This window comes from Phyllostomus hastatus, unplaced genomic scaffold, assembly GCF_019186645.2.
Source record: "Phyllostomus hastatus isolate PE091 unplaced genomic scaffold, TTU_PhHast_1.1 phas_contig_40, whole genome shotgun sequence".
In the NCBI taxonomy this organism is placed as follows: domain Eukaryota; kingdom Metazoa; phylum Chordata; class Mammalia; order Chiroptera; family Phyllostomidae; genus Phyllostomus; species Phyllostomus hastatus.
In genome coordinates, this window is record NW_025333872.1 from 91,230,133 (window position 1) to 91,242,914 (window position 12,782).

Sequence of the window (12,782 nt, forward strand, 5' to 3'; positions counted from 1 at the left end):
CTTAAGCTGAAAGTCCATTTCTGGTTCAGAAAGTGACTTAAAACAGAGAAATTTAAACCCTCTGCAGGGAGGGGGAGAGGGAGGAGGAGAGAAAGACAGAGAGAGAGATCAGAAAGTAAAAGACTGTTACCTAGTGCCCTACATTGGTCCCGTGAGACTTCCTGAGCATTCTGCATGCATTCCAGTGTAGAATAACTGCAGTGAATCAGTCCTCAATAGTAGTCCTCTTTTTCTCAAGCACAAGGTATGTCCTCTGAGAATACATACTCAGCAAAAGATAGAATAATATATCATCTTTTAACACACTGGTCATTAGATCCTCTATAAATATACTTAAATAATCAACACAGCTATTCACATAGGACATGAAGTGACATACACATACAAAAATAAAACAATCGTGTTTTAAATCTCTTGTTGTTTTTCTTGGGTGATTTTTTTTGGGGGGGGTGGGGAGTAAAGATATTTAAACAATTCAGTTAATAGAATCATCTCACCAAGATGAGGGAACCCAGGGAACCAGGTATAAATTTACACTGTGCGCAGGCACCACGGCCAAGGGCCAACGCAGCGAACGTTCCCCGCTGGACCTGTTACTGGCTCCCGCGGTGGTGGTTCGGCAAAGCTGGGAGCCAGTGGAGGCCTCCGAGTGCAGGGAGACGTTTTCTTTAGCTGCCCTGTGGGAAGGAAGTAGAACCAGATCCCACCCTCCCCCCGGCGGAGTGAACTGTGAAACCACCAAGCTGTCCTTTGAGCGAGGGGGCTGAATACGGAACACACACCTCCTTCTTGGGCTCTCCCAGACCCCACTCGTGGGAAAGGTACAACCGCCTGGACCACGGGCAGGGGACTGCCACAGAAACATCTGCCCTGTTCCAGCGGCTGCCATAGAAACCGTTCCTTCACCCGACAAAATGATTTGGAGGACTCAGCTACCCAACCAGGTAGAATAGGTGCTTCTCCTCTTGGAGAACCAAGTATTTCTATGAATTACTGTCCCTACTAAAATGTGATCTTTAGTCCAATAATGTTGTAATTTTCTCGAGAGCAAGGAACAGAAGATAGAGTTCCCAAATCCCAACGAGAGCCCGGCATGGCTGTGAGCTCCAGGCAGGAACACAGGACCACTCAGCTGGACTCCATCACTCCCATCTCCATGGGAACGCCACACCCGGAAGGGGTCCTGCTGCTATTGGTCCTCACTCAGACGGCATCTTTCCAGGGAGCTGATGCTTGAGGAACTAGTCTTGGCTTTCCGTTTAAGGGAAAATGGAGCTCTGGCAACATCTTGAAGAGTTGCTTGGGGGAAGAAGGGGAGAGAATTCTGGCTTGTTCTCAAATAGAATTTTCAACAGAGGCCGAGGAAGGCGGTCTCCCGAGCCCCTGAGGGTTGTCTTCAGGGGCCGATGCAGGGTCCTGCTGCTGATAGATGTCCTGAATCAGCATGGTATTCATGACCTTCCACTCCCTGTATTTTCTGGCTGTCAGCTTCGGATCGTCCAGCAGCTGGTTAATCATGGCCAGGTCGTGTTCTTTACACTGTCCAAGTGGGAAACAAAAAAGGAAGAGGGGATTGTCATGAGTATGTTCATTTCAGTAAGACATCCTCAGCCCCTTTTACAAATAAATGCACATACACATCAAAATCATCAAAGGTTTTTTTTAACCCATAACATTCAAATCCCTACAACAATCCTAGGAATTATGCCAGGACATCCATTCACAGACGCTAGCCATCAAGAAGTCAAGTATGCAGCCCTGGCTGGCGTAGCTCAGTGGACTGAGCGCAGGCTGCGAACCAAAGCATCACAGGTTCGATTCCCAGTTCAGGGCACGTGCCTGTGTTGCAGGCCACGGCCCCTAGCAAACGCACATTGATGTTTCTCTCTCTCTTTCTCCCTCCCTTCCCTCTCTAAAAAATAAATAAATAAAAAATAAAAAAATATTTTATACTAAAAAAAAAGAAGTTAAGTATGCTACCCAACGAAGACCTAGACACACAGCCAAGGAGACGTCTCCTATGTTACTCTTCCCTGATCAGTCCATTTTTCCACAGTACAGTGACGTTTCTTAGTGTGAGAATCATTCCCCCTGAAACTCATAACTGTATGATCATTTCATTGACTGCCCAGACTTCACCAGGTAAAATGGAACAGAGTGCCTTCCCTAAGACACAAGACAATACAAAATATATCTTTTTTACGACCTTAAATTTTGTTTAATTTATTTAGTTAACCTATGTAGAATGAATACATAAGCCATCTTTTTATTCAAAGAAAAGATTACAAACGTCCGTGAGAGCAGTATATACATTGCACTGACGGGAATAGAGCAGAGAATTTATTCACATTATCTCACCCCTCCTCCTCTGTAACCAGCGACACACATTTCTGAAATGTCAGGCCCAGGTTAGGGGCATTTTCTGTAGTCAACGAATGAGTTGAAAATAAGACACAACAGCCTCCACATTCAAAAAGTTCATTCATACCCAACAATTATATCCCAAATCTATTCTTGTTTCCTTCCTCCCTATGACCACCATCATCCTAATTTCAGACATAAAGTCCAATATCCCACACTCGATCTGCTGCTACAGCTTCCTAAGTCAGTGCCTGCCACCAGTCTCCACTTCAAATCCACCCTCACGTGGTCGTGCAGAATCCACCTAAAAACCTGAGTTTCTTGAATGGTTCCCTTTCGTGTCTAAATTCCGGGGGACTGTGCTGCGTTTGGTGCTTCCCATGTACTGCTTAGATATTCACGGATCTGCCATACCACCTATTCTAAAGCTTCGTGAGGAAGGAGACAATAAACATATTGGGTTCATCTTTGTGTTCTTTACACCTAACACTATGCCAGTTGCCAGGTAGACACTCAACACGTGTTTATCACTGGACCAGTCTCTCTGCCTGCCCTAGCAAGGCATCGTGCAGCTAAAAATGTACAACTACGCTAACTGGTAACAGCTCAAATTCATGACCACTGCCATCAGGTGGACTTTCACTATTATCCAGTCATCATATTTTCTCACCCTTTTTCCCCCTCACTCTCCTCCGAATGATTATTTCAGAACTTCTTGTCTGTACTCAAACCTTGCTACCATCCTCCTTTGCAGCTGATGACCTTGCTCTATTTTTTTTTTGGAAGAAATGGAAACAATCAGAAGAATATTTCTCCCAAGTTTTTATTGCCCACTATTTAATCTTCACAGATACATGGCTGCCTTCCCTCCTGTTCATCTGGATGAAAACATCTGTGCTCCCAGCAAAGGTCAGTCTCTCCGCTTGTGCACTACTGCCCTCCTCTCACACTCAAAACACTCACTTCCCGAGTATCACCCCCTTCCCGTGACTCATCAACTCCCCTCTCCTCCTCACTGGCACGCATGCATGCCATTACATCTCCCATCTTAAAAGTCCTCTCGAGCGTAGCTCAGTGGATTGAGCGCAGGCTGCGAACCAAAGTGTTGCAGGTTCGATTCCCAGCCAGGGTACATGCGTGGGTTGTAGGCCATGACCCCCAGCAACCGCACATTGATGTTTCTCTCTCTCTCTCTCTCTCTCTCTCCCTCCCTTCCCTCTCTAAAAATAAATAAAAATAAAATCTTAAAAAAAAAGCCCTCTCAACCTCACATCCCTGACCCGGCTAATGTTCGACTTCACTCCTTGTCTCCGTGGTCCCTGTGCCCATTCTTTCACAGACCCACCCCCATCGGGCTTTTGCCCCCCACCCCGTCCTACCAAAACTGCTCTCCTTAAGGCCACCAAGACCTCCGAGTTGCTAAGCACAATAATCAATTATTCATTTTCAACGTATTCATAAACAGCATGTAAACTGTTGACTGCTCCTTGAATGCTTTCGTCTTGCCACTTGTGTGACACATTCTCTCGGTTCCGCTCACCCCAGAACGGCCACTGTTCCCAGCCTCCTTGCTGGAGAGCCCCGGCGCTCCAGCCTCGGGCCTCTCCTCTGCTCTGGCTGCATCCCTGCTCTCGGGAGTCTCACGCAACCTCCCCCGCTCGCTCGTTATCCTGAGGGCTGCAAATGTATCTGGCCAGCCTCTCCTCTCCCTTCAATTCTGTGTTTGTTTGTCTTTGTCTTCAGCAGCTTCATTCGGACATCTAACAGAACATCTCAGATAGAACATGTCCGGAGTGTCCACAACGAAGTTTCTGTTATTCTCGACGTGCCCTCCTCCTCCCCAGCTCCCCATACACACTGAAACCTGCTCCTCAGTCTCCCCCAAAGCACCTAATAGACTCCACCTTTCCAGCTGCTCCAAACACCGGACTCATCCATGACTCCTCTCCTCCCAAACCACCAGGAGATCCTGATGGGTCTACCTTCAGACTATGTCAAACCAAAGCACACCTTTCTTCAGAACCTACCAGAGGCCTCCTGGCTCACTCCAAGCAGAAGCCAAGGTGTCTACAATATAACCAGGCACTTGAAAGGATCCCCCTTGCCTCTCGGACCCGCTGCTGCTCGCCCCATCCGCCACGCCACCCCGCACCCCAGTCATGCGGACCTCCTTGCTCTTTCTTAAACCCACCGGACACGCTCCCACCCCAAGGCATGTGCATTTTTGCTCTTTTCGCCTGGACCATTCTACCTCAGATGGTCTCAGGGCTTACTGCTTTCCCTTTTCCAGATTTTACTTGAATTCCATCTTTCAAACAGGCTTTCATGCCTGTCCTAATTATAAGCGATCCCTCAACACTCCTTATCCTCCTCCTCTCATCGCATCTGTCATCACTTTGAGCACTACAAAACGACTTACTTATTTTGCTTATTCCTCCCCCTACCCACATATAAGCTGCATTAGGGCAGGCGAGTTCTTGTGATACATCCAGCGCTACGTCCGCGGGCACCTGAAGAAATGACTGACACATGCTAGACTAAAGACTTGTTGAAAAGAATTAATATGTGAAACAAGAAGTGAATGCATAAACTACTTATCCATTTATTTTCTAATTTCTTTTCCATTATGAACCCTGTTTGGAGCCTGAGAAAATCCTCTCCATAAAAAACAAAATGTTGGCCCTGGCTGGTGTAGCTCAGTGGATTGAGCATGGGCTGCAAATCAAAGTGTTGCAGGTTCTATTCCCAGCCAGGGTACATGCCTGGGTTGCAGGCTATAACCCCCAGCAACCACACATTGATGTTTCTCTCTCTCTCTCTCTATCTCTCTCCGTTCTGTCTCTAAAAATAAATAAATAAAAAATAAAAAATAAAAAATAGCCCTGGCTGGCATAGCTCAGTGGAATGAGCACAGGCTGCGAACCAAAGTGTTGCAGGTTTGATTCCCAGTCAAGGTACATGCCTGGGTTGCAGGCCATGGCCCCCAGCAACCGCACATTGATATCTCGATGTCTCTCTCTCTCTCTCTCTCTCTGTGTCTCCCTCCCTTCCCTCTCTAAAAACAAATAAATAAAATCTTAAAAAAATAATAAAAATAAAGTATGTTTTTATAAAGTATGTTATAAAAATGTCTCTATACACATTACATATATCATGCTATGTATTATATGTTACGTACCTATCATACATCTACAGCTGTCTGTCTATGCAGATACTTCCACATAGTTTTAGAGGTTCTAGAATTATTAGCACTTATTTTATCCAAATGACGTATCTGGTGATAGATGGTTACACATATTAGTGGCACCCAAATCTATTGTTTGTACTTTATAATTAGCTTTCACTTATGTTTTCTTTGGGATGCTTTATTATGTTTTTCTTGTTTTCTTCTTTTCCTGTTTCTAAGTTGGTCAGAATAATATGGATTTCAAGGGGAAGGCACCACCCATACAGTAGTGATGAGATAAATAATCTTGAATCAAGAGAAAGGATATGGTGATACATGAAAATCAAAAAATATATCTAGGTTTAAGGAAGGAGGAAAAAAATGTTCAGTGAGAAAGTATGCAAAGGATAGTGAGCAGGGTCTTGGAGACCCAGACGCAGAGGAGAGGCAGGGAGATAGGGGTGACTGGGAAGGACTGCTGGTGGGAAGCTGAGCCCGGCCAAGGGAGGGAGTTTTCTTTCTCCTCTGAGCTCTCAAAATTATGTTTAAAAAAAAAAACCAGTATTTTCCACAAAGAAAAAAGATGAGCTTTCATCCTCTATCACCACAGAGCTATTCATATGCAGTTATTTCAGGATTTTCTCTTTTGCTCTTATGACATCTGTTCAGAGAAAGATCCTAATATTTTATTGAAAAACGAAGATCTTTGCAGATGAACAAAATTTGGAAAATTAATTTTTCTAGAGGCAAAAATCACCTCACCCACCCTCTAAATCTGAGTAGGGGTTTTAGGAAAGGGTCCTTCAACTTCGGACTAACACCACACACGGTTTAGAGCTCTCAGCGACTCAACTGTCTTACCATTTGGCTCAAGTCCGTGTTAGTCCTTTTGCAGATAAAATGAAAAACCATACACAGGAATACAGAGGAAGAAAATGAATGAAACAGCAAAAGCTCTGAGCTCCCTCCTCGACGCAGCACCCTGGACTCGGCCGCACCGGGCCTGGCTCTTTCTGCAGCGCTGGGGGCTCGCACAGCGCCGCAAACCACTTCCACAACCTTGACCTTGCCTTCTGGTGGGCAGGCTGGGCTTGGTAGGACTTCCCAAAAATGCTGTGAAAGATGCTGTACTTTTCACTCCAAATACACAATAGATGGCTCTATCCAAGGCATAAGCACCGAGGACTGGACCTGTGTTCTACTAGAGTAGCTGGGAGAGAGGAAAGTTTGTTCCCCTGGACACGGGGCCAGGGGAACCCCGAAGGAAACTTTCAAACAGACTCATCAGTCATTCCTGTCATCTATTCATTATAAAATCCAGGCAGACTTAGCCACAACTTAGTGGATGTTGAGCTATCAGAGATGCCTAAAGATCTATATTACACATGATCATTTGCATGACTTCCTAGAAGAATCTCCATACAGAGCATTTGTTCCAACACAATCCCAGTGCAGGGAAATGTCCTTGTTTGTGGGATGTGCCTGTCACCAATACAAACACTGCAGTTAAAACGGGTTCCTCGTTTCTGCACGGACCTCTGCCACCTCTGCTTGTCCACACTGCAGCTTAGAAGAGTTTTTTTTTTTAAATAAACATTGACATGGCAATGTTACATATACAGAGAACAGCACACATATCTTAAGGCTTGTGCTAGATGAATTATCACAGAATGGACCCCTCTCCGTATCCACCACCAAGGTCAAAAAAAAACCCTTACCCAGCAGCTCACAAGCCATACCAGTGGCCCCTCCCATCCTATCCTCCCTTCCTCCTCAAAGGCAACCGCCATCTTGACTACTTTAAATTTTAAAGACAGTTAAAATTAAAAATATTTAAAATAAAATAATTCTTTTAGCTCTCTAAGATGAATAAATACACGTGTACCAAATTATCTTTCTCCAGTGAAGAGTCTGATATGTTTTTTCCCCCGCCAAGGTCAAGCCCCACATAATCATGTCTTCCTCCCTCCTGATCAGGTTCACGGCAGCACATAACATGGATGCTGGCTCATCAGCCCCAGCATTACCCTCTCGTGAGGCCTAAGGGGTCCGTGGAAAGGGCTCCCCTTCCAGGCATGAATGGGAGAGCCGCACTTCCGCTGAGCATGGCAGCTCATGACTGCCCCCAGCTCCCTGGGGTGCATGCCCTGGTGCAACTCCCCTCTGCGAATCCAGACGGACCTCGTGACTTGCTCCTAAAGAACAGAGCCCTGTCAATAGGGCAAATGCACTGTGACTGTAGGACTGAGCGTGGGATGTGACTCACCTTGCACACTCTTTCTCAGTCTTACTTGCCCTCAGGGGAGCCAGTTTCCATTTTGGGAGCTGCCTTAGGAAAGGTCCCCCCAGGCAAGGAAGGGTGTGGCTTTCCACCAACAGACAATGAACAACTGAGACCCTCAGTCCCGCAACCTGTGAGGAACTGGATTCTGCCCACAACCTCCTGAGAGAGGCTGGAAGTCTTGCACCCTGCGGAGGAGTGAATGCAGCCCCAGCCAAAGCCTGGATCGCAGGCTCCTCACCAAGCCACACCCAGATTCCTGACCCACGGGCTCTATGAAACAATGTGTTTATTGTTTGTGGTTTCTAAGGTTTGAGGTGTGTTTGTTACCTAGCAATCAGTAAATAATGCTCGGGGATAAAAGCAAAGGCCGAATGGATCAATCGGGTGGCCACAGTGCAGGGAGAGCAGGAGGTCACCAAGAACCACATGGGGTCCATAACGCTTTGGATTCTTTGTACAAACCTGGCCTCCCAGGGGCCAGGCCAGGACCTGGTCCTGGGATGGTCTGGAATCCGCAGACTGCTGTTCTATGAAAGGTGGCAGCACAGTCTTGCTCCTTCCGGAAATGGCCTGCACTGTCTATCTTCTCCTTAGCCTCCATTTCCTATTTCTCCCAACGTGGACGAATACATACGACCCACTGACACACACCTTCCCAGACCGGTTTCTCCTCCGTCCTTTTCATCTTGATATTCTCCATCTCTTACGCATTGGTCAGTTGTCAGCGTGGTCCCCAAGGGCCTCCAATAGGCCGCCACTTCCCCGCTCTGGCCAGTCAAAGCTCCCGAGTCTGCATCAGCTACAGCACTTATCACACTGCCTCTGTTTCCCCTCTGTTCCCATTGGCCGGCGGGGTCCATGCAACGGCCACAGTGCCCTTGAACAGTGCCTGGTACACAGTCAGATTCAGGAAATATTTGCTTGATGAAACATGTATTTTTTTACAGCACCTATCACAAATAACCAAATTTATCAATGCTGTACATACTGTGAAATATATTTATTTGCCTTTGAAATGAATGCTAATGATGTTTGTCCTCTGTAAATGTTAAGGAATGTCTCCTCTGCCTTTGGATTTTATTTCTATGGTTAAAATACCCCTCTTGCTTTTATTTTTCAGCCCCATTTCTGCCGACTTGTAGGATGCTTATGTCTTCTGCTGACTAACTGGAACGTCTGACTCAGAGTCACTCAGCCATCCCTCTTGTAGCCTTGTCCTTTGATTACCGAAATGTCTTCCTGGAAAGAGACTCAAGTTCCCGATGCAAAAGGACACGCACAAACCCGAATTAAATCGCAGGATCTATCACGGCTTTTCAGAATCTATAGATCCTTTGCTAATTCAGGACCATTTGGCAACGCATCCTGGCCTCCTCCTCTCCATGCTAGAATCTAAATGTGCAAGCAGGATGCTTTTGTTATGAAGAACCATTTTAGTTACAGGAGACCCTGAAAATAGCTTCGGTACATCCTGTGCACCGTCCCTCACTCCCATTGTTTGAACACCTGCTGGTCTGTATTTCCTTCTGCCCGGCTCCCACGGCACAGCCTGGCTGCCGGGCCTGTAGCCCAGGGTCGCTAAGTCTTTGCTGCGTGCGAAACCTAGGAAACGTCTTCTGGGTGTAGCACAGAACAATGGCACTTGGATGAATTGGGTGAAATCGCAAGATCTTACTAATATCACTGTTTATTCTCCCAAGTTGACTATCTTAAGCTCTCGTCACATTTACTGTGCTGGGTAAGAGGGTACACAAAACAAATGGCACGTGGCCCTGGCTTGCGAGGAGCTTCCCATTTGAAATTTTATACCAGAGTGAACGTAAAAACCAACACCTCTGCAGGAAAGTGGACCAGGGCTAGCCTGGGAATGCCCCCGTGCTTTAAGGACACGGAGGGTCATCTCACCCCACAGAGACTCACTCTGCTCTCACTGCCTTCCCCCCCGCCCACACAGACACACAGGGGCTGGCCGGGATCCCCGCAGAACCAGCCGTCCTCCACCCCACGTGCACGGCGTCCGTCCACGGTTTGAGATTGTTTACCTTCAATGTGCTGTTCAAGGTCCGGATTTTGTGGAGCTTCTCGTTTATGGATGGGTTCTTGCACCGCTTCACGAAGGACTTCCTCAACTCCTTTCTGGTCGAAGGCCGTCGGTCCCCAAGCGGAGACAGGCTGGCTTGCTCTAACGATTTGTAGAGCTTCTCCATTTCATCGTCTTCGGGCGCTTTCGTTTCTTCTGCTGAAATGGAAAGCAATAACAATAAACCGAGTTAAAGTCAAGGTGAGAACATCGGACGCTCTGGGTCCTGAATTGAGGCCCTGCCGACACTGTGATCTCAGGCTTCCGCCTTTCAGAACTCGGAAACAGTAAACTTCCATTGTACGGGCCACTCGCTTGATGGTGCTCCGCTAGGAAAGTCAGGTCCCCTCTGAAGGCACTAGGGAGGGGCCTGTTCTGGGCCTCTCTCTGGGCTTCCGGCGGTTCCCTGGCCAGTGGCAGCATAACTCCAACATTCACGGCTGTTCTCCCTGGGTGCTTGTCTCTGAGCCTAAACGTCTCCCTTTTATCAAGACACTGGTCACTGTGGATTAGGGCCCACCCTACTGTCCCCACCTTAACTAATCACATCTGCAACTTCACGATGTATAATAAGGCAATATTTTGAGATATTGGGGGTTAGGACCTCAGCACTGGAATTTGGAGGAATCCAACTGAACCTGTCATAGGCCACCATCTAGGCAGCCAAAATTCACGTCCTTTTACTCATACCATCCAACATCTCCAAAGTCTTAATCCACTCCAAGATCAATGTTAAGTCTGACATCTATTCCAAATATCACCTCATCCTAGTACTGGTGAGACCCAGGGGATAATATTCATCCTGTTGCAAAACTGCTCTCTGTCTGTGAACCTATGACACCAAAAGAGTTACGTGCTTCTTAAGTACAGAGATGGACAGGCAAACCCTAGCCAACTGATGCACGCCCCAGGGCTTGAGAACCACCGCCCCGGATTACTTGTTCATGTCCTCCCTAGAACTGCCCTTTGAGAGAAGGAGCCTGCCTACGGTCCGTGGCTTTGAGCAGATAATGATCATTCTTTGTGCTTCCTCTGCTCACGTTCCTAACCACGGTTTCCCAGCGGCAGCCCAAACGCTTCTGGTGAAACAACACCGCCCGAGATCCAGGGGGACCGCATGTGCCCCTGCACGTGCTAGGCTAACCAAACGGCAATTCTATCACGATGGCCAGGCAGTGATTTAGGAATAAGCATGGGTTTCAGGGCAGGCCATCTGGGGCCAGGGACCTCAGTTCTGAACTTTGGTTTGGGGGTACCAGAAAATCAATCTCTTTTTGTCCCCTAAACTGAGTGGTATGATGATGTAAGCTAGAAGAGTCCGGGAATCCTCCCAAGAATCACGAGAATGGAGCCATCTAGAGCACACAGCTGAGACACGCATCTTCAAGACACCACTGGAGCACGCTCAGCTCATGGGAGCCGACATACTGCCTTTGCTAAGACAACTCTGGGTGTGGTATGGGTCACACACAACAGCAAGGACCTCAAACAACACAGAAAGTCACCCAAAGAAAATCTTTGTATACGGAGGTTGCTTTAATTTCTTCCTAAGAACTTCAGATCTGTACTCCTTCATTCCCCGGAAATAAATCTTGGGTAAGATACACAACGATGTTTCTTTGCCACCACATACTCCTTAGTGTCTATGCATTTTACTCTTGTCCTAAGAACAAGTCAATAGATCACATACAAAGGATGGCATTTGGAGGTACTAAAAAGAGGCCTCCCCAAAAGGGAGGGGAAAGCATACAATAGGAGTCTAGGACCACCAAAATCAAGCAAATTTCACTCACTTTACAGTTTACTCTTGTAAGATCAGAGATCTTTGAGCAACAGTTAGTTTTCCTTCATCTACCGCCAGAAAGTTACGACAAGCGTTCCCGATATTCTTTCATGAAATGGAAACAAAGGCGCTGGACTAACTCCGCAACTGACTTAAAGTATTGGTCAGTAAACCTCTTTGTTCTTTTGTTCTTTACCAAACCAGTATCCAACAACGTGAAAATATTCAAAGCTGTGTTTAAACACAGTCGGACTTTGTGGCTCAGGCTGTGCGTAGTCAGTTATCAATGCTGAGGTTTTGTCAAGCACATGCAAACATGCTCAATATCCTTAAGTCACCAGGAAAGGCAAACCAAAACCGCAATGAGATGCTACTTCACACCCACCAGGATGACTAAAATCAAAAAGACAGACAATAATAAGTGTGGGAGAGGGTGTGGAAATACTGGCACCTTTATACATTCATTGCTGATGGGAATGTCAAATGAAGTCACCACTTTTACAAAACAGTTTGGCATGGAGGAGCCATTCCCCTCCTAGATATATACAAAGAGAATTAAAAATATGGTAACATAAAACTTGCACATGAATGCTCCTACAAACACTATTTATATAGACAAAGGATTGGAACAGCCTAAATAGTCATCAACTGATGAATGGATCAACAAAATGTGGCCATACGTACCATGGAATATGACTCAGTAATTAAAAGGAATGAAGTACTGAACATACTACAGCACGAAGGAACCCTGAAAACATTCTGCCAAGTGAAAGAAGCCAGGGACAAAAGACCACGTATCGGATGAGCCCATCGACATAAAATGCCCAGAACAGGCAAACCCACAGAGACAGAAAGCAGATCCGTGGTTGCCTGGGGGGATAAATGGGGAATGACAGCTGAAGTGCACAGATTTCTTTCTGCGGTACTGAAAATTCTCCAGTTGCATTGTGGTGATAGTCACACAGCTCTGTGTATTTTATATGTGAGACACATCTCAATAAAGCTGTAAGGAAAGTAGTCTTCCACGAGATTATCGTGACAACCGCTAATCCCTGCACAGAAACACTAAGCATTGGTAACGGTCCTTCCGTTAAGCTGGGGACATTAG

The 12,782-nt window shown here is 46.5% G+C and overlaps 1 protein-coding gene across 11 annotated transcripts in view; it reads right to left on the reverse strand.

Annotated features, from left to right (window-relative positions):
- Nucleotides 1–443: 443 nt before the first annotated feature.
- IPCEF1 (interaction protein for cytohesin exchange factors 1) overlaps nt 444–12,782 on the reverse strand; it is a 147,199-nt gene continuing 134,860 nt past the window's right edge. For 10 of the 11 annotated variants that reach the window (XM_045842759.1, XM_045842757.1, XM_045842758.1 and 7 more), the window contains 2 exons: nt 9,854–10,050; nt 444–1,539 (listed from right to left, as the gene is read on the reverse strand). In XM_045842759.1, coding sequence (XP_045698715.1) covers nt 1,336–1,539; nt 9,854–10,050 — 401 coding nt within the window. In that variant the 3' untranslated portion in view covers nt 444–1,335. The remainder of the gene's footprint in view (nt 1,540–9,853; nt 10,051–12,782) is intronic. The other variant, XM_045842754.1, reaches the window with a different exon arrangement.